The 21,900-nt window shown below is 48.6% G+C and overlaps 1 protein-coding gene across 1 annotated transcript; it reads left to right on the forward strand.

Annotated features, from left to right (window-relative positions):
- Window positions 1–11,199: 11,199 nt before the first annotated feature.
- Window positions 11,200–21,538, forward strand: CKAP4 (cytoskeleton associated protein 4). Its single transcript, XM_030939924.1, has 2 exons — window positions 11,200–11,975; window positions 19,079–21,538. Exons 1-2 carry the CDS (start codon window positions 11,511–11,513, stop codon window positions 20,402–20,404), a joined length of 1,791 nt encoding a protein of 596 aa, XP_030795784.1. The 5' UTR covers window positions 11,200–11,510; the 3' UTR covers window positions 20,405–21,538.
- The last annotated feature ends 362 nt before the right edge of the window (window positions 21,539–21,900 follow it).

The raw sequence follows: 21,900 nt of genomic DNA on the forward strand, positions 1-21,900 counted from the left end.
CCACTACTTTCTCCCAAGGAAATAGAGTCTGTTTCCCTCTGTGCTGAGCTGCCTGGACCTGGAGTAAGGGTGACACGAGCACCCCCGTGGCCACCACCACTAGGACTGTGCTGGGTCAGACCTGAAACCAGCACAGTGCCAAGTTCCCCTGGGGCCCAGAAAGGTCCACAGATGCTGTGCGGGAGCCAGAGCCTAGAGTTGGAAACCCTAGAAATCTACCTGGTGTGCTCTATTGTTTTGTCGCTAAGCTGACACCAAAACTTCAAGACAAAGTCCCTCCCACTCCTCTTTCCCTTTTCCCCAGGCAGAGAAGTCTCTCCCCATGTCACCACCACCACAGACCCATGGGGATTACTGCAGGGCACCAGCGTTGTTCATTAAGGCCCTTGGGCTCTTCAGTCAGCTTGTGGTGAATGCTGCCAGGCATGGGACTCACCCTTCAGGGCAATGGGGTCCCCTCTGGTTCAGAGTAGGCCCAGAAATGCTGTCTAAGAGCCAAGGCCTGGACTTGTGGACCCTAAGAGCCTGGTTGGTGCTCTTCCCCACTATGGCTGGCCTAGTACCTAAACTACAAGACAAAGTCCCATTTATTTTTCCCTCTTCTTTTCTCAAGTAGAAGGCACCTCTCCTCATAGGCACCACAACTATGAATATGATGGGTCACTCTGGAAGCCAGCGTGTCCCTGAGTCTCACCCAAGACCCACGGTGTGCACTACTTGGTTACTGCTGCTGATTATTCAGGGCCCAAGGGCTCTGTTGTCAGCAGGTGATGAATCCTGCCAGGACTGAGTCCTTTCCTTCAAGGTGGCAGGTTCCTTTCTGGTCCAGAGTGTGCTATTTGGAGCTAGAGCCTGAAATGGGGGCCTCATGACTCTGCCTGGTGCCCTGTCTTACTGTGGCTGAGCTGGTATCCAAGTTGCAAAACAAAGTCCTCTTTACTTTAACCTCTTCTCTCCTCAAGCGGAAGGAAGTTCTCTTTTGGAGCTGCAAGCTGTGCTGCCTGGGATTTAGGGAGGGATGACACAAGCACTCCTTTAGCTGCCCCAGCTGGTGTCTTACTAGGTCACGTGTCCCCCAAGTCCACTGTCTCTGAGCCCAGCACAGCACTAGGACTTGCCTAGGAGTTGCAGTCCTTGTGGCCTAGACTGCTTTTCAAGTTTATTTTGAACCCCACATCACTTGGGCCCATGGTCGCGAAACTTGCTGGAACTCAGGTTCTGACCACTGAGGTGGGTGAGTCCCCTCTGGCTGGGGCTTGTCTATATGCTCCCTCCATGGGCATCAACTGATTTCTGCCCATTGTTGGCAGCACTGTGTTCCAATGCAAAATTCCCTAATTGCTGTGCTGCCCCTCCCTCAAGTGCACAGATTCTCTCTCCACACCACAAGGGCACTGCCGGGGAATAGGGAGAGACGGAGTCAACAATTCAAGACTAACTTTTCTACCTTCTTTAGTGCCTCTTTCAGTAAATGAAGTTAAAACCAGGTACTGTGAGTGCTCCCCTTAGTTTTGGTTCCTATGAAGGTGCTGTTTTGGGTGGCTAGTTGCCAGATTTGGTGTTCCTGTGGGGAAGACAATCAGCAGAGGCCTCTGTTCCACCATCTTGCTCCACCTCCTCCAGAAGCCTAGCATTCTAAGTCGTATCTACCCATTCACCAGTTATGGCCTGAATTGTATACCCCCAAATTCCTTACGATGAAGCCCTCTGGTACGTAATAATGTGACTGCATTTGGAGATAGTATCATTAAAGATAGTATCCATCCATCCATCCATCCATCTGTCCATCCATCTAAACATCTAGCCATTCATCTATCATATATTGAGTGCATATGCAATATATCTAGGCAACAATCTAGGCAAAGTGCCTCATATTGGGACAAAAAAGGAACAGATTGGTCTCTGCCCTGAAAGTTCTAGTGTGGATGATAGTAAGCAAACAGCAGTAAACACAATTACAATACATTGTGATAAGTACCATGACACATCTGGGAGCTGGGGATGTACCAGGATGGGACACCTTATCCAGGTTGGGGATGAAGGCAGGAAAAGGGTCAAGGAAGGTGAGTTCCAAAGAGAATATGGCAAATTAGGGCAACTGCAGGAAGTGTCAGTCTGGCTAAATGTATAGCTAAAGGGGTAACTTAAAATTAGGTCTTTAGGGTGAACCCTAATCCAATTTGACTGATACCCTTATGAGAAGCAGAAATTTGGACATACAGAGAGACAGCAAGGATGCATCTGCAGAGGTGAAAGACCATGTGAGGACACAGTGAGAAGGTGGAAGCCAAGGAGAGAGCCCTTAGAAGCAACCACACCTGCTGATAGATATCTTGATTTTTCACTTCTAGACTCTAGAACTGTGAGAAAATAAATTTCTGTTGTGTAAGCCACCCAGCCTGTGGTATTTTGTTATGGGAGTGCTAGCAAACTAATATATAATCCATCCATCCATCCATCCATCCATCCACATCCATCCATCCATCCACATCCATCCATCCACCCATCCACATCTATCCATCCACCCATCCATCCATCCATCCACCTACCCACATCCATCCATCCACCCACCCATCATATGTTGAGTGCCTATGAAACATATCTAGGCAACAATCTAGGCAAAGTGTTGGGATAAAAAAGGAACAGATCAGTCTCTGCTCTGCAAGTTCCAGTGTGGATGACAGTAGGTAAACAGGCAATTACAATACATTGTGATAAGTGTCATGACCCATCTGGGAGTTGGAGAGGTACCAGGAAGGGACACCTTATCCAGGCTGGGGGTGAAGGCAGGGAAAGGGTCAAGGAAGCTGAGTTCCTAAGAGAATATGGCAAATTAGGGCAATTGCAGGAAAGCTCAGTCTGGCTAAATGTATAGTAGGAAGGGACTTGGGGGGAAATGAGGCTAGAGAGAGAAGGATTGAGAAAGGGATTTTTTTTCAATGTCATGTTAAGGCAGTGTTCCTCGTAATTTTTTTTTCTGCCTATAGCATACCTAAGGGATGACTCATGTCCATCAACAGCATGGTGAGAGGGAACAGTTGCAGAGGTGAAATACCAGTGTCAGGTTGAGATATGGCCCTGCCTTGCCCTTCACAGTTTGAGATTCATGATGCTTAGTAAGAATCTGGATTTTATCTGAAGACTGAATAATATTGGCTTTGTCACTTTATCACACTAGGCCTTCTGTTCTTATCTCTTACCTGTTCGTATGCTAGTTGAGAGTGTAGGCTTTAGCATTAACTGCCTGGATTCTACTCTGTCCCCTATCATTCTCAAGCTGGGTCACCTTGGATAAGCTGTCCACCCTCATCAGCAAACTGGATCAATACTACTGTGGTGCCTACATCAAAGATTCGCTGAGGATGAAAGGAGGTAATGCGTGTAAAGCTCCTGGCATAGTGTTTGGCATAAAGTAATGCTCACTAAATGTTAAAGATCACAAGGGCCTGTGTCATTGCACCTCCCCTGCAGCTGAACAGTTAGTGATCAAATTCTGTCATTATAGTGATCATTGTCTTCACCGTCATCATCCTTGCCATCCCATCATCATCCTCATATTGCCATCGTCATCACCATACCCATCCCCACTATCACCATTGTCATCATCACCATCACCATTTCCATCATAATCACCACCATCATCGTCCTCCTCCTCATCATATCGAAGCTGTCCGAGGTCATTCCTCACTGGGTTCCTTGCTTCCAGTCTTCTTCCTTGTGGTTGTCTTATGAAAAAGAAGGCCCTACCTAAATTTTTATGATGTGATATTCCTAACATTTACTGGGCTCCTACTATACATCAGACATTTTTCTGGGCACAAAGGATACAGGGGTGAGCTAAATAAAATTCTCACTTGTGGAATTAGGCTAATGAGAAGAGACAGACAATATGTCTATGTCTGTCTCTTCTCATTAGCCTAATTCCACAAGTGAGAATTCACAATACTACAAGGATTGACATTTATTTTCCTTTGACATACTACATGTGTCCTTGTAGAATCTGACATACTACAAGGAACTATGTAGTATGTCAAAGTAAAATTAATACTGGCGAGAAAAATAAAGCAGGGAAAGAAGTTTCTGGGGTTGGGCAGTTGCCATTTTTATTTGGGATGGTTAAAGAAGGCTCATCTAGAGGTGACATTTGAATTGAGGAAGGGAAGGAGGCCCCACATAGATACCTTGGCGGGGGGTGGTGCAAAGGCCAGGAACAAAATTATAAAGGCCCCCAGGCAGCAACATGCCTGGCATGTGAGGAGGAAAAAGGAGGCTAGCGTGGCTGGATGACAGCTAGGAGTAACAGTGGATGAGATCAGAGAAGCAGCAGGGGGCAGAACATGGGGACCAGGTCATTGTAAAAACTCTGGCCTTTACTCTCATTGACTTGGAAAGTCATCAGAGGATTTTGGAAAGAGGTGCAACATGATCTGACTTATATTCTAATGGAGTCACTTTGGCTTTTGTGCTGAAAACAAAAGACAGGGTGACAAATACTTCAGCAGAGAGGCCAGTCTAGCTTATTTCAGTAACCCAAGTGTGAGCTGCTGGTGGCTGGAATCAATGGAATAGCTGTGGAGGTCATGAGAAGTGGGAGATGCTAGATATATTTTGAAGATAAAGCCAGCAGGATTTTCTAATATACTGCATTAAATATGGAACAGGAGTGAGAGAAAGAGACAAGTCAAGCATGATTCCCGAGCAGCTGAACAGATGGAACTGGCATGTGCTGGGATGTGGAAGACTGTGAGCAGATGTTGAGGAGAAAATCAATTTTATGCTCATATTGTACCTGTAAAGTAGGTACTATTGTTATCTTCCATAACAACTGGGACTCACTAAAGTGAAGTATTTTGCTCAAGGTCACGTAAGTGGCAAGAGCCAAGATTTGAACTAGCTCTCCCTGATTCTATAATCCTATAGCGAAGCCAAGTTCACAGAAGCCCTGGTCTTGACTTCCTTAGACCCGGGTTCCAACCAACCTCTTAGCCTCAAGACCTTTACCATTGACCATCAAGGGTTACACTTATGGCTCCCACTCAAACTAAAAAGGTCCCTCTTCTCCACAGGAGTGAAACTTATGCACATGAAGGCTTCCCTTCCTCCAGAGAGAACACTGGAGGCCACTCACCTTCCAGACCACCAAATTTAACATCACTCATGCCAGCTGGACGAGGCCCCAGATCCCTTTGGCCAGTGAAGTTTTGGTTGGTGAGTGAAATTCTAACTCATTAACTTGAAAATGAATGACCTTCAGTGACTGTTAGGGCACCTCGGACTGAGCTGTCTGATTTCCATTCCAACTCTGGACAAGAAGATTTCTCCATCCTTAGCCACCCAGTGACCATTATTTACCCATTTCAGCCCTGGCTGGGCCTGCTAGGATTGTAAGCAGCTAAATGGTGCCTAAGAGCACGGGCTCTGGAGTCAGTCCACCTGGGTTCAAATCCTGGTTTTACCACTTATTAGCTGCGGGAACTAGGACAGGTTTCTTAACTGTTCTATGCTTCCCTTCTGTTTTATCATCGGTAAAATGGGGAGAAGAGTAAGTCCTTCACAGGGCTGTTGTGAAGTTTAAAAGATATAATGGGTGCACCACAATTTCAGAAATCACCACTAAAGAACTTATTCATAACCAAATACCACCTGTTACCCAAAAACCTATGGAAATAAAAAATAAGTTTAAAAACATATGCAGAGTGCTTAGTACAATGACCACACATAAGCAAGACCCAACAAAAGTTTGCTATTAATTTTAGTATTATTTTATTAGGCATTTATTTTGTACCAGGAGCAGTCACTCACGCCTGTAATGCCAGCACTTTGGAAGGCTGATGCAGGAGGATCATATGAGGCCAGGAGTTCAAGACCAGCCTGGCTAACATGATGTAACCCCATTTCTATTAAAAATACAAAAAATTTAGCCGGGTGTGGTGGCACAGGCCTGTAATCTCAGCTACTCAGGAGGGTGAGGCAGGAGAATCACTTGAACCCAGGGGGCGGAGGTTGCAGTGAGCTGAGATTATGCAGTGAGCTGAGATTATGCACCATTGCACTCCAGCGTGGGTGACAGAGCGAGACCCTGTTTCCTAAAAAAAAAAAAAAAAACACCCCAAAGACTTTATTTTGTGCTCACTGTAGTCGTCATCATTCTTGTAGAGACTTCGCTGCTTTGTATATAGCGCCAAACTGTGCCCCACAGAAAATACAAGTAAGCAATTGTTTAGCACCCTGTAGTTTACAAAATATTTTCATGGGCATTATCAACGGATACCACCTGAGCACATGGATGTGTTAGCCGGAATTTAAAGGAGGGTGTAAGGTCAGTTCGTATCGTTCAGTCAATTTAATGAAGTGGCATCAAAATGTAAAACCATTTTATGTTCGCAAGTAATATGAACAGTAGGCCTTCCTTATCCCGTCCCCACGCCATCTCTGGGTCTTACCCCTCCCTCAAGTTCACATGAGAAGGGCAGGGATGCTACTGAGCACTTATCTTAGGACTGCAAAAACAACTAGAAAGGTGTTTATGTATTGATTGACTGATTGTGACAGAGCGAGACCATCCCCACTGTCACCATTGTCATAATCACCACCATTATCCTCCTCCTCATCATACGAGTGTAGGCTGGAGTGTAGTAGCGTGATCTTGGCTCACTGCAACCTCCGCCTCCCAGATTCAAGCGATTCTCCTGCCTCAGCCTCCCGAGTAGCTGGAATTACAGGTGTGTGCCACCACACCCAGCTAATTTTTTGTATTTTTAGTAGAGGCAGGGTTTCTTCATGTTGGCCAGGCTGATCTCGAACTCCTGACCTCAGGTGATCCACCTCTCTCAGCCTCTCGAAGTGCTGGAATTACAGGTGTGAGCCACTGTGCTCGGCCTATTTTTAAAGTAGCATCAAAATGTACCCACACGAAAATGTCACATACTCATTCCTCAACCAAGAGGTGCCCCAGCTGGGCCCTTCCTCTTCTGCATGGAGGTACAACATCTGGAAGTAGGGAGCTCCTGAGGATGTGCACCCCTGAGGCTGGGAAAAGTGGTCCTAGCTCTCCAGAGCCAAACTATAAAGAATGGCCCCTATCCCTAACACGTACTCAGTTTGCAGGGCATCCAGGCTCATGCCTTGGCCACTGGGGGCCTTGCCAACCTGGAACAGAGAAGAGGCAATCAACATTAATGGGGGCTTTCTATTTAGGCATTCTAACCAACATGCAGAAAGCCAAGAGGGCTGCAGGCTTACAAAGCTTGACCTTGTAATTTATGGTGCATGTGGTACGAGGGAGTTCCAAGGCATTTTTACACAAGCTGGATGAAAGGAAGAGATGTCTCCAGCTCTCCCTCTTCTCCGCCCACATTCCTGACCGTCCAACACACTTTAGCAAGGAAAAGGGATAGAGGAGACAAAACCGGGAGGAAAAGCAGAAAAGAAACTCCCCTAGAGGCATGCTGTGCTCAGAAACTGAGGTAGGAGAATGGAAGTCTCCAGGAAGAGCTGTTGATCCCTTCCTGCCCTGGAATAGGTGCTTCCATGACTGCCCACCAGCCTCCTCCTCTGGGTGTAACTGAACACCATGGTGGAGCCACACTTCAGAGAAACACACTGCTTGCTTTTAACGTTAAACACATCCTAGCCTGTGGTTTGTAAGCCACATATGGTCCTGGGAGCCCCAAGAAATAATGATGAAAGAAAATCGTTGGAATCTGGACACAGCAGCTCTGTGAAGCTATACTTTCCCTCAGTGACTCTGCAAATTGTATTAGCTGTCCAATATTCACTAAGCATTGCCACATGCCCAGTATCATATGGTGTCTCTCGTCTAATCGTCATAACAGCAAGGTTTTTTTTTTTTTTTTTTTTTTTTGAGACAGGGTCTTTCTATCACCTAGGCTGGAGTGCAATAGTGAACAGGGCTCACTGCAGCCTTGACTTTCCAGGCCCAAGTGATCCTCTCGCCTCAGCTCCCCAAGTAGCTGGGACTACAGTCACACTCCACCATGCCTGGATGATTTGTTTTTGTATTTTTTGTAGGGACAGGGTTTTGCCATGTTGCCCAGGCTGGTTTTGAACTCCTGGGCTCAAGTAATCCACCTGCCTCGGCCTCCCCAAGTCCTGGGATTTGGGGAGGACTACCTCACTGAGCCACCGACCCTGGCCCAGTGAGGTAGCAATTATTCCTGTCTTATAGCTGAAGATACTGAGGTTCAGAGAGATCACACTCCAAAGTCAGTCATGGAGCTGAATTGGAACCCAAGTCAGTCTATTCTATAGCCTATGTCTTAACCATTATATGTACTATCTCCCAGAGGAAAAGAAAGAGAGGGAAATGCTGAAAATACTAACAGTCCCCTCATCCTACTCTCCATTCATTCAGTGCTCAGTAGAGGCAAAAATTGAGCAACTGTCCATTCTCATATCTGACCTACAGTGTGGGTGTTTTTTTTTTTCTTCCTGAGACAGGGTCTTGCTCTGTTGCCCAGGCTGGAGTACAGTGGTGTCATCATAGCTGACTATAACCTTGAACTCCTCGGCTCAAGCGATCCTCCTGTCTCAGCCTCCTGAGTGCCACCACATCCAGCTAATTTTTATTTTTATTTTTGGTCGAGTTGTGGTCTTGCTGTTATCCAGGCTGGTCTTGAACTCCTGGCCTCAAGTGATCTTCCTGGCTTGGCCTCACATAGTTGGGATTATAGGTGTGAGGCACTGTACTTGGCCTGGATCAATTTTTAAGAATTTAAATATCACTGAATTATTTTTGATAAGTATCAGATGACTATTTCTCTAAGAAACAGATTAATAATAAGAAAGGTCCTTAAAGATGCACTTACAGAAAGGGTGACTCTGAAATCTAGAGAGGAGTTTAGGGATACTTCTCAAGGTCACACACTTTGGTGGTAGCACTAAAGGAGTAAGGAGTAGGGCTCTTGCTTCCAAGGCCAGATCTTGGCAGCAAGCTGCTTTACCAGTTATTACTGCCTCTGCCCCTAACATGGAGAACTGCTTGAAGGGAGATAACCTCTTTTTGTGCACTAGAGATTTTAACAACACAACCCAAACTTAGCTGAATAGTTTTTAAACAAGGTTCTTGGGATGAGTGAGTCTTCTGATTTCCTCTGCTGTCTCCCCGCCCCACAGGTCAGAGACCTATGCCCTGTTGAACCAGGACGCCCCTACAATAGCTCCTGGTATTTAGCTGAAGTAGGTATGTTCCTCTCTGACTGGGGCAGATGGTTGTATTTCTAGTCCAGAACCTGCTATAATTTACTCTGTCCTCCCACACTAATAGCGATTCTTCTATCTGCCAGCTTGGCTTTTACAGCCTTCTGCAATCTGGACCCGCTCCACCCAGTTCATCTCTTTCTTCTCTACATGTAGAACACACCCTCATGTCCAACAGGTGTCCTGGGCTCACCCCATTTCCGCCACAGAAATATCCTCCCTGCTCTCCTCATATGCAAATCATTCTTCAAGGCATTGCTCAAGGTCTTTCTGCCCCCAAAGCCTGCCCATGTACAGCCCAATGGTTTGCTTTCCAAATCTCTTTACATTTATATTCCCAATTAACCTAAGTTAGCCCTTAACAGGTTTTTGTATATTTCTCCAAGTGTAATGCAGGCTCCTTGAGGGCAGGCACACAAGTGTTCGTTCATTCACTAGAGGCTTTTAGTAGTGACTTATAAAGCGAGAAAGAAGGAGAAATACAAACTATGGTTGCTTCCAGTCCTCAAGGAGGGGAGACATACCTGGCACTTAGTGGGCCTTCAACAAAGGTTTGCTATATTGAACCAACATATATGCCTCTCGTTGAAATTACTTGCTAAGTCCCATGAGAGGTATCAAGTGGTGTTATAGGGAAAGTACCACCAAAGAGGTGGCATTTGAACCCTATAGGCTTTAAGGGCAGGGCATGGTTTTGTCTTTGTTAACAGAACTGGGAGGAGGTTACAGACAGAAGAAACATCATTCCTACCACACACAGTGCCAGGTGCACACGGGCCAGGCACACACCACTCACCAGGAACTGGGGAAAGCAGTGGAATTGAGTGAGTTCTGTCCCTGCCCCGGCACCTACTAGACTTAGTGAGTGGGCAAGTTGCTTAACTTCCCTGGGCTCCCGTTTCCTTCCCATTCTGAAGTGATTCAGCTGCATAGACTTCAGAAAGAAGCGGACTGAGTGAGGTTCGAATGATGACTATATGTGACCTTGGGCCAATCCGAAGCCGGCTTACTTAGTCTCAATTTCCTTCCTACAAAATGGGTAAAATAATTTCCACCTCACAGGGCTTTTGTGAGGTTTCGAGAACATATGTGAGTCGCTAAGCACACAGCCTGGCAATACTAGATTTCCTTTTACAAAAGTAGGGGTGACAACCCTGATCTGCCTCTTTCTGTGCGGCTGCTGCTGGCTCTGCAGCACCCATCCCACAGGCTGCCCGGAGTAGGGGCCGTGGACAAACTTCATGACCCCCAAAGGGAAAACAGAGCTGAAGGGACTTCGGGGGGAAAAAGTAAAGAGCTGGCCACAGCAGGCTAACTTGGCTAACGGGGACGCTCGGTGAATGCGTCCCCTTGAACAGACTTACCGCAGTCGAGAATCTTTGCTAACTCGCACCAAACATGCCTCCGAAGCTGGCTGGATTTTGGACAGCCCTTTGTGCCTCCGCCTTCAAACCCAAGGCAAAGGACAAAGCCCAACCTCATGGCGGGCTGGGAGGGTGAAAGCAGGGGGATTCCCCCAATTCCCGGCGGAAAGGAAGGGCGATCTGTTCCCATCCGCTGACTCCCACTCCCGGGGCCAGGGCTCCTTGGGCGCCCCCCTTCATTCTCTCCTCTCCGCACAGGTCGGGAAGGGAGGGGGTCGCGCTTAGCCCGCGGCGCAGGGTCACCCCCGGCTTTCGTCCCTCTGACCTCGCCTGGCCGCCCATCCCCGGCCCCCGTCGACCCTGCTGGCCCGCACGCCCCGGCTGGGGTCGACCTGGCCCTCCATCCCCGTCCTGCATGGAACCCGCCCGGCCGCCAGCCCCACCTCAGCCGCTTCCCCTCCCCTCCCCTCCCCTCCCCTCCGCTCCTCTCCTCTGCTCGCCCCTCGCGGCCACATCGGCGCCCGCCGCAGTCTCCGCAGACCCCGCCGGGCCCCGCCCCGCGCCCGGCCGCCCCCGCGCCGGCTTCCCGGCCCCCGTAGACCCCGCCCGGCCCTCCCTCTCCGGGGTCGTGGCGACGGGGAGGAGGGGCCGCCGGGCCGGCGTGCGTGGCAGGCTCTCCCGGCTCGGCTCGCTCGGCCTCCCTTACCGGGAGGCGGGGTCGGCGCCGCAGCGGCGGAGGCAGGCCCCCTCCTCCCGCCTCCTCGGCCCGGCCTCCTTCCCCGGCCGCGCGTCCTCTCGGCCGCTCCGACGCCAGTAGCGCCCGCGTGCCGCTCGCCCAGTCCCGGGGGAGCCCCAGCAAGTTTCCCGGGCCGCGCGCCGCGCTCGCTCGCCTCCCAGCCCGCGGCCTGAGCCGCCGCCGCGCCCGCCATGCCCTCGGCCAAACAAAGGGGCTCCAAGGGCGGCCACGGCGCCGCAAGCCCCTCGGAGAAGGGTGCCCACCCGTCGGGCGGCGCGGATGACGTGGCGAAGAAGCCGCCTCCGGCGCCGCAGCAGCCGCCGCCGCCCGCGCCGCACCCGCAGCAGCACCCGCAGCAGCACCCGCAGAACCAGGCGCATGGCAAGGGCGGCCACCGCGGCGGCGGCGGCGGCGGCAAGTCCTCCTCCTCGTCCTCCTCCTCGGCCGCCGCCGCCTCGTCCTCGGCGTCCTGCTCGCGCAGGCTCGGCAGGGCGCTCAACTTTCTCTTCTACCTCGCCCTGGTGGCGGCGGCCGCTTTCTCGGGCTGGTGCGTCCACCACGTCCTGGAGGAGGTCCAGCAGGTCAGGCGCAGCCACCAGGACTTCTCCCGGCAAAGGGAGGAGCTGGGCCAGGGCTTGCAGGGCGTCGAGCAGAAGGTGGGTACCCCCGGACCCCCCACTGTCCCCATCGACTGCGGCCTCCGGACCCACGGCCGGGCCCCTTCGTGCTTCCTGACCGGCCCCTAGCGCTGTCTGCCCAGGCCCCGAGGCGGGAGCCGGTCGCTCCTCCTTGGCGGGCCCTGGCCTAGACACCCCCTCCATGCGGCCCCCTAGTTCTGAGGCAGTCCCCAGACCCCCTTTGTTAATGGCTGCGGAGGAATCGGCCCCGAGGGATGGGCCGCCGCGAGGATGGCCAGGCTTGCCTGGCAGGGTGGGCCAAGGGCCTGTCACAGGGCATTAGCGGTGACCTGTAAGGAAGCCGGCAGGCTCCGGGGAGCCCATTCTTTCTGGATTAGGAACCGCTGAATGGGCAGAGTTGTCTGAAAAGGAGGTTGGAAGGGAAGCCAGCGCATCCCTGGAAGCCTCAGGCAAGGCCCCACCTCAGCTCTGGCTGTGGGAGACATCCCAGCGGGGTTTTTAATAGACCCGGAACTGGCATTCTTACTCATTTGCAAATGAGTATGAATGAATGAAATGAAATACCATCTATCTTTAGGTCCCTTGTCCTGTATTGGACCAGCCTGCCCAGGTAGGCCTTTGTCGTAGTCCTACTTCAGCTTTTTTTGGGTTTTCTTTTGAGAGGGAGTGTGGCTCTGGCGTCCAGGCTGGAGTGCAGTGGTACGATCTCAGCTCACTGCAACCTCTGCCTCCCAGGTTCTAGTGATTCTCCTCCTTCAGCCTCCTGAGTAGCTGGGATTACAGGATTACAGGCATGTGCCACCACGTCTGGCTGATTTTTTAGTAGTAGTAGAGACAAGGTTTCACCATGTTGGCCAGGCTGGTTTCGAACTTCTGACCTCAAGTGATCCGCCTGCCTCGGCCTCCCAGAATGCTTGGATTACAGGTGTGAGCCACTGCGCCCGGCCCTAGTTCAGTTTTAGGGGAAGGGAAGGGCCAAAAATACTGGATCATACTGGTGAATAATACTTGTAGCCACATTTATATGGTGTTTAGAATGCTTACTCACATATTACCTAATTTTTATAGCCACCCTGGGAGAGAGGGAGGACTAACAGTTTTGATTTCATTTTCCAGAGCAGAACATTGAGGTTTAGACAGAGCAGTGAGTTGACAAAGTCCCCAGCTGGTGAGTGGCAGACACATGCAAATGTCTAGTCCACTGCCCTGTTCGTTAAGGGTCCACAGGGGTTCATTTCAGGTATGGACGGACCCAACTCTCAAGGCGAAGGTGCTTAGCTTCCGCCGTTCTGTGGTTTTTCCATACCAAGTACGGCCCCTTTTCTCTCATTCGCTCCTCACTATGTCATTGCTCAATGAAAGTTGGTTGCAAGACTGAAACAAAAAATCGCGCCACTTCTGATCCCGGAGCCGCTGCCTCCTCTTCCCAGCATGCTGTCTGTCCTGCCAAGTTGCTCTCTGCTTTTGTTGAGTGTGCAGGGCTAGGAGTTTCCTCTTAAGACTGGCAGAGCACGGCCGGGCGTGGTGGCTCATTCCTGTAATCCCGGCGCTTTAGGAGGCCGAGGCGGGCGGATCACCTGAGGTCAGAAGTTTGAGAGCAGCCTGGCCAACATGGTGAAACCCCGTGTCTACTAAAAATACCAAAATTAGCGGGGCGTGGTGACGCATGCCTGTAGTCCCAGCTACTCAGGAGGCTGAGGCAGGAGAATTACTTGAACCCAGGAGGCAGAGGTTGCAGTGAGCAGAGATCCTGCCAGTGCACCCCAGCCTGAACCATAGAGCGAGACTCCGTCTCAAAAAAAAAAAAAAAAAAAAAAAAAAAAAAGACTGGCAGAACAACTGGAATGAGTCAGCCTGCTAAACGCTGCAGGCCAAGGGAGGTGACTTTTCTAAGGGAATTAAGTAGGCAGTGCTGCTTTGCCTATCCTGAATGTCAAACCATTCTTAAAAAATAGACATACTGCTGGAGTATAATCACTAGCCTCTGTTTCTTCTCTTTTATCCACCTACTTACTAATCAATCATAATATTTATTAAAGTCTGACAGTTGCGTGGCTCTGTGTAGGCTTTGTGGGAGGGTAAGAAGGAGCAAAAGACACGAATCACTTGTGCAGCACAGCACATAAGGAGGTGTCAGTCGAGGGTAACTCCCATGAAAGTTCAGAAGAGGGAGGGTGTGGAATTTCGCCTGTATCCTGGTGGCCAGGGTAGTACCAGCCATCTAGCCGGTGATCGATAAATGTTGAGAGAAGAAGTGTGACGAACACCGTGGCAGGGGCACTCTTTTGAGCATGTTTGAGAGAGAGGAGGTGGCTACCGTGCCAGTGGCGGAGTTACATTTAGGAAATTGTGAGAGAGGGGACGTTGGAAGTTGAGGCCAAAATAGGGAAGGTCTTGAATCCAGGTTAATTCTCTGTGCTTCTCCCTGCCCCTCCCTTAGTCTCTTCTTTTTGCTTCTTCGCCTCGTCTCCATCACAGCTATGTATATAGATCACTTTCTTCTTTGGGGCTCAGTTTTCCCTTCCACACAATGAGAAGAGGGCTCCATCCAGACTTTTAAGAATCCTCATGGCTCTAAAATCGTTGAAATAGTGACTTCTGTTTTTTTTATTTCATATTTTATATTTCGTAGAGACAGGGTCTCGCTGTGTCACCAGGCTGGGGCATAGTGGTGTGATCATAGCTCACTGCAGCCTTGAGCTCCTGGCCTCAAGTATTCCTCTTGCCTCAGTCTCACAAGTAGCTGGGACCAGAGGCACACACAAGCACGTCCAGCTATTTATTTTTTAAATTTTTGGTAGAGTCAGGGTCTTGCCGTGTTGCTCAGGTTGGTCTCAAACTCCTGGGCTCAAGCGGTCCTCCTGCCTTGGCCTCTCAAAGTGCTGGGACTACAGATGTGAGCCACTGCACCTGGCTGACCACTTTTCTTTTAATTTAGTAGTGTAATAAAACTATAATTTAATGTGTCATATTTGTGGTGCACTTATTACGTGCCAGGCACTATGCAAAGCATTTGAAAATGCATCATCTCCTGACTCACAACAGCCCCAAGAGGTAAGAACTATTATCAGCCCTCTTTGACAGAGGAGAAAAGTGACTAAGTGAGGCTAAGTGGCTGAGCGGTTATATAGCGAGTAAGTGGCTGGGCTAGGATCCAAACTGTTGTCTAACTCCTAGAACACTACTAACCACTCCACTATTTAGCCTAGTACATAGTAGGTGCCCAATAAATGTTTCATTGACTTGAGACTCAGAACATGGCCAGAACAGTGTTAGGATTTGCCACAGAATGTGGCCACTCTGTCTGCATCTTTGGGCTGACCAGGAAATAATTATTTTGCATTGAGGAACCAGTTGTGTTTGGTTCTCTGACATCCTAAGTTTGAACCCCTTTATAACTCTTGGTGACTTATTGGGGAGTGGAGTTTGGTTCATAGCAGGGAAGTATACTTACAGTATTCATAATTAGTGTTCACTGTCAGTCAGCCATGCTATTAAATGCTTTATAGTCATGATTTCTGTTCTTCCAGCCACCCTCTGAGGCAGGTATCATTTAGTAGCACCATTTTGCAGATGGGGCGGCTGAGGACTGGCTGTGTCACTCATTCAAGGTCACACACAGACCATAAGTGGTGTAGCTGGAGTTGGGTGCCCACCTGTCTCTTGTCCTCCGGATATTCTTGTTATTGGAGAATGGCTCAAATCTTCTGAATGACTGTAGCACAGGCAGAGAGGCTGGCCTGTCCTTACCCAGAGGATTCAGCAGGTACAAGTGAGTCCTGGGCTTCACAAAGTGTTGGCAGTTCATCTCTAGACCTTCTGAAGAGCCTGTGTTGCCCTGGCAGATCCAGCGTGATATAAAGAATGGTAGGCTGGGCGCGGTGGCTCACGCCTGTAATCCCAGCACTTTGGGAGGCTGAGGTGGGTGGATCACGAGGTCAAGAGATCGAGACCATCCTGGCTAACACGGTGAAACCCCGTCTCTACTAAAAAAAATATAAAAAACTAGCCAGGCGTGGTGGCGGGTGCCTGTTGTCCCAGCTACTCGGGAGGCTTAGGCAGGAGAATGGTGTGAACCCATGAGGCAGAGCTTGCAGCAAGCCAAGATTGCACCACTGCACTCCAGCCTGGGCGACAGAGCTAGACTCCATCTCAAAAAAAAAAAAAAAAAAAAAAAAAAAAAAAAAAAAAAAAGAATGGTGGTGGTAGGCTTAGGCCTGGTAGGGACAGTTTAATGAGACGAGGACCTATTTGTGGAAGAGTGAGTTCCCTGTTCGTATTTCTTTGTTTTCTTGTCTAGATTCTCTGCCTAAGGAGTCAGGGCATCAGGAATTGGCAGCCTCTCTTCCAGGTACTCAGGGCACTTGGAAGTCATTGCCCCTGTCTGAGCATATCACATAGTGGTTAAGAGCTCAGGTTCTGAAATCAAGCATTTTGGGATTTTGACATTTGAGCCTACCACTTACCAGTTTCCTCATTAGTAAAACGGAGATCATTGGGAGCCACCAACTCATGAGATGATAATGAGGGTGTAATGAGATGATGTGTCTGAAATGTGTCTGAAGTCCTTTGTATAGTTATTGGTCCATCGTAAGTGCCCGGTTGAATGTCAACCACTGCTAACACCCAGTCCCCCCACCCTATGGTGTAACCTTGAGGGCAAGGATCCTAACCATTATTTCATCTCTGGCATCTTGCCCGCTGCCCACCACTTAGTGGGCATCCCACATTTGTTGGGGGAACAGATATTTCCTATGCATATTGATTATAATGAGTTATTTTCACATAAGGATGCACAACTCATAGTACCCTCAGTAGGGGAACACCATGTTCTTTTTATAGTGTTGGGGGTTAGGTATAATTTCTGTTCTAGTCTCCTTCCTAACCATTTGTGAAGAGCCAGCCCAGGTCAGGGCTGGCAGGGATCAGAGGAGACATGGGCCAGCTCATCAGGCTTTGCTTGAACTTCTTCATTTTGTGATTCCATCAAAAAACACTGGATGAAAGCCTGCCATGTTGAAGGTACCGTGCTCACCTGCTCACACCTCTGTTCTGAGGGCTATGCTTAGAACAGGCAGACACTGTGATTTAGTAACCTAGTTTCAAAGATGGGCTCTCTCCAGTACTTTCACAGAGTGTCCTTTAAGACTTGGGTTGTATTTGGTTGGGCAGGGAAATTGTCTAGTATTCTGGAGCCCCTGAGAACCTTATTCTAATCTGCCTTAAAACAGACCGATGGAGCTAGACAACACTTTAGAGACTTATTTGCTACTGGATGATGAGCTTGGGACTTGGAAAGTGAATGTGACTCTTCGTGCTTACAGAGCTGGTTACTGGTGGGGCTGGCACAAGAGCCGAGGTGTGCTGTTCACATTCCGTTTCAGTTTATCCTCCTGCCTTTTGGCATTGGGCTGAGGATAGTTCTAGGAATCTGCATACTCACCAGGTACTTTAGAAGAAACGAGAAATCACGATGATGATAGCTGCCATGTATTGAGCGTTCACTATGTTCTGGGCACAGTTTAAGTATTTGATATATTATTAATTCACTTAATCCTCATACAGACAATCATATGAGTCTGGTACTGTTTTCCTATCCTTCAACTGAGGAAACCAAGGTACAGATAGGCTAAATAACTTCCCTGAGATCACACTGCAGTGTGAATTAAGTGAATTAAGTGTTCAAGCTAGGATTTGAACCTAGGCAGTCTGGCTCAAGAGTCCGTGCCAGTGGACTGATTCTTTTTATTTTTTAACTTTTTATCATGGCAGTGTTCAAGCATAAACAAAAAAAGAGCAATATAATGAACCCCAGTTTCAAGAATTACTGATGTTTTGCCATTCTTTTTTCATTCCATCAGCACCCCTGCCATCTGCCTTTTTTTTTTTTTGGCTGGAGTTAGAAGTCTGATTCTGAACCACTCTCTTGCCCTATGGGTGCCTAACCTGGTCTCCCTTGTTCTCCAGATGCTGTTGCTGTTGAATGGCCATAGCATAAGCAGAGAGGCTTTCCTGTCCTGAAGCCAGAAAATTTACTGGGCAGAAGTGGGTCCAGGGCTTCAGAAAATGTTGGCAGTTCAGCTCTAGGGCCTCTGAAGAGCCTGTGTTGTCCTGGCAGATCCAGGGGATAGTGAATTAGGAATTAGTTTTAAAATGAATCCCTGGCTGACATTCTTAGTTTACCCGAAGCATTTTAGGATTTATTTCCAACTGATAAGGGTTCCTTTCCTTTCCTTCCCTTTCTATTCCTTTCCGTTTGTTTTAACAGAACACAGCATATCATACCTAACAAAGTTTACAGTATTTCTTGAGTATCATCTGACACCCAGTCCAGAATCACAGTTCCTAGATTATTTCAAAAATGGCTTTAAAAAATTATTTATTTTTAAATTTTTGTGTTGTTTTAGACACAGGACCTCACTCTGTTGCCCAGGCTGGACTTGAACTCCTGGGCTCAAGGCAACCTGTCACCTTAGCTTCCCAAGTAGCTGGGACTACAGGTGGACACCACTAGGCCCAGCTCAAAGATGTCTTTTTTAACAGTTGGTTTGTTCAAATCAGGATCTATGTAAGATCCACACATTACATTTGATTGAAAATTTTCCTAAATTTCTTTCGGCCTGTAAGTTTCCTGTCTTTCCTTCTTTTAAAATACCACTTAGTTGTTGAAGATCCTGGTTCTTTATCCTGTAGAATTTTTCACATTGTGGGTTCGGCTGATTGCATCCTCATGACATGTCTCTCCTGCGTGATGGTTAGACCAAGGGACTTGACAGAGTCAGGTTTTTGTTTTCTGTCTTTTCTCTGTTTTTTTTTTGCAACAAAGTATTAAAAGTGGCACCATGTGCCACATCAGGCTAAAACCCATGTTATTAATCATTGTGCTGTCCAGCCTGATTAGTCAGGCCTGAGTTATAAATCGTCCCTGGAGCACTAGAAGGGGGCCCTAGGGTTGGTCGTCAAAACCATATGGACTATGTGTGGAAGGATGTTTCTCCAAAGGAAAATTGTGGTGCCATTCTGGAAAAAACAGGACCTGGAAGCTGGACAGACAAAAAAAGTTCTATCATGTGAAACTCATCAGGTCTTCTCAGCAATTAACGTCTGGATTTTGATTACAGGTGCAGTCTTTGCAAGCCACATTTGGAACTTTTGAGTCCATCTTGAGAAGCTCCCAACATAAACAAGACCTCACAGAGAAAGCTGTGAAGCAAGGGGAGAGTGAGGTCAGCCGGATCAGTGAAGTGCTGCAGAAACTCCAGAATGAGATTCTCAAAGACCTCTCGGATGGGATCCATGTGGTGAAGGACGCCCGGGAGCGGGACTTCACATCCCTGGAGAACACGGTGGAGGAGCGACTGACAGAGCTCACCAAATCCATCAACGACAACATCGCCATCTTCACAGAAGTCCAGAAGAGGAGCCAGAAGGAGATCAACGATGTGAAGGCAAAGGTTGCCTCCCTGGAAGAATCCGAGGGGCACAAGCAGGATTTGAAAGCCTTGAAGGAAGCTGTGAAGGAGATACAGACCTCAGCCAAGTCCAGAGAGTGGGACATGGAGGCCCTGAGAAGCACCCTTCAGACTATGGAGTCCGACGTCTACACCGAGGTCCGCGAGCTGGTGAGCCTCAAGCAGGAGCAGCAGGCTTTCAAGGAGGCGGCCGACACGGAGCGGCTCGCCCTGCAGGCCCTCACGGAGAAGCTTCTCAGGTCCGAGGAGTCCGTCTCCCGCCTCCCGGAGGAGATCCGGAGACTGGAGGAAGAGCTCCGCCAGCTGAAGTCCGATTCCCACAGGCCGAAGGAAGATGGAGGCTTCAGACACTCGGAAGCCTTTGAGGCGCTCCAGCAAAAGAGTCAGGGACTGGACTCCAGGCTCCAGCACGTGGAGGATGGGGTGCTCTCCATGCAGGTGGCTTCTGCGCGTCAGACCGAGAGCCTGGAGTCCCTCCTGTCCAAGAGCCAGGAGCATGAGCAGCGCCTGGCCGCCCTGCAGGGGCGCCTGGAAGGCCTGGGGTCCTCAGAGGCAGACCAGGATGGCCTGGCCAGCACGGTGCGGAGCCTGGGTGAGGCCCAGCTGGTGCTCTACGGCGACGTGGAGGAGCTGAAGAGGAGTGTGGGTGAGCTCCCCAGCACCGTGGAATCACTCCAGAAAGTACAGGAGCAGGTGCACACGCTGCTCAGTCAGGACCAAGCCCAGGCCGCCCGTCTGCCTCCTCAGGACTTCCTGGACAGACTTTCTTCTTTAGACAACCTGAAAGCCTCAGTCAGCCAAGTGGAGGCAGACTTGAAAATGCTCAGGACTGCCGTGGACAGTTTGGTTGCATACTCGGTCAAAATAGAAAGCAACGAGAACAACCTGGAATCAGCCAAGGGTTTACTAGATGACCTGAGGAATGATCTGGATAGGTTGTTCGTGAAAGTGGAGAAGATTCACGAAAAGGTCTAAATGAGTTGTGTGTACAGGGCACGGATTTAAAGTCCAATTTCTCATGACCAAAAAATGTGTGGTTTTCTCCCATGTGTCCCCCAGCCCCCAATTTCTTGTCCCCTCTTAAAGAGCAGTTGTCACCACCTGAACACCAAGGCATTGTATTTTCGTGCCCAGTTAATTTATTGACAATGTTTTAAGTTCTCTGCTTCAGAGTTTGGTTAGTTTCCTGAAGCGCAGCCGCTGTGAATAACAGGTGGCTTTTCATGGATGTCTCTAGTCAGAGAAAAATGATAAAGGCTTCAACTGAGGATTAACAGAAGCAGATTAACCTCAGAAATCCTGTCTGGCTGGCAGATTTCAAGTAAAAAAAGGTGGTTTTGGGGGACACTTTTATTTCCAGTTGTCTTTAAGGATAATTAATTTTACTTTTTTTTTTTTTTTTTTTGTACTTCTGGCCAAAATTTTTGAGATATCTCTCACTTGTCTTCCACTTTGAACCGGTTAAAGCTCATAGCTGTCAGCTCTGAATGAGGAGGGGAGAAGCCCCTGGGTCTTTCTTTGAAAGGAATCCGCTGCTTGAGGGCCGCCTTCCCCTGTGGTGTGTGTGTCATTTCTCTTCCTGACGCATCTTATGATATCAGAGGTAACTATGCAAAGCATCCAGACGGTTCTGAATGTGAAGCACTACACCAGTCCTCTGTCCCCGCTGCCAGCCCGTGTTCTCTCTTGGGAGGTCACCAAGGAACACAGAGGTTTAGACTCCCAGAAAGGGGAGTCCTTGGGTACTTCCAAAAAATGCGTTAGGAGAGCTGTCCACAGTGGAATGGGGGTTCTCCCTGGGGAATGTAGGCCAAGTCCTTTTATTTTAACATGATGTCCATGAAGAGGTTTGCTGCCTGGGCAGCCCTGTCTGTCAGCAAGAAGCGTGCATACTGCGTTTCTGTAATTGTTTGCTGTATCTCCCTTCCCTCTGAGCTGTATTGTTCTTTAATGGCTGTCTTGCCCTTCCAAAAAAATTGAAAAAAAAAAAAAAAAAAAACCTGAAAAGTACAAAAAAAAAAAAGGTTTTGTTTAGTTTACTGTGAAATGAACTGTATGGCTTATTTACAGTATTTTTAATTCTTAATAAACACTTGAGCTTTGTTATGACTTTTCCAGAGTGGTTGCATTCTGAGAATTTCGTAATTATGATGTGTTTTTTTAGCATGTGGTATAAACAATTAGCAAATAGGTAAGTTTACTATTTTAAAGCTGTTTTTTCTTTTAATTCTGAAACCAAGATGGCCTCACTCTTGAGCTGGGGGCCTCCTTTGATGGACTGTTAGCAAGTGTGTTCAATGATTACTTGTCTCCAGCTCTTAGCTTCAAGCATAGGACCTCAACCCTCACTACTTGTTAGAATCTTCCTGGGAGCTTTAAAAAATGCCTGGGCCCTGCCCCAACAGATGCCGATTGAATAGGCATAAAGAGTCTGGCACTGGCATTTTTTTTTTTTTTTTTTTTGAGACAGA

The sequence above is a fragment of the Rhinopithecus roxellana genome, chromosome 10 (assembly GCF_007565055.1).
Source record: "Rhinopithecus roxellana isolate Shanxi Qingling chromosome 10, ASM756505v1, whole genome shotgun sequence".
Lineage (NCBI taxonomy): Eukaryota > Metazoa > Chordata > Mammalia > Primates > Cercopithecidae > Rhinopithecus > Rhinopithecus roxellana.

Coding starts and splice junctions, on each gene's coding strand:
- CKAP4 (XM_030939924.1), top strand. CDS start 11,511: ATGCCCTCGGCCAAACAAAGGGGCTCCAAGGGCGGCCACGGCGCCGCA. Junction 11,976..19,078: donor TGCAGGGCGTCGAGCAGAAG/GTGGGTACCCCC, acceptor TTTTGATTACAG/GTGCAGTCTTTGCAAGCCAC.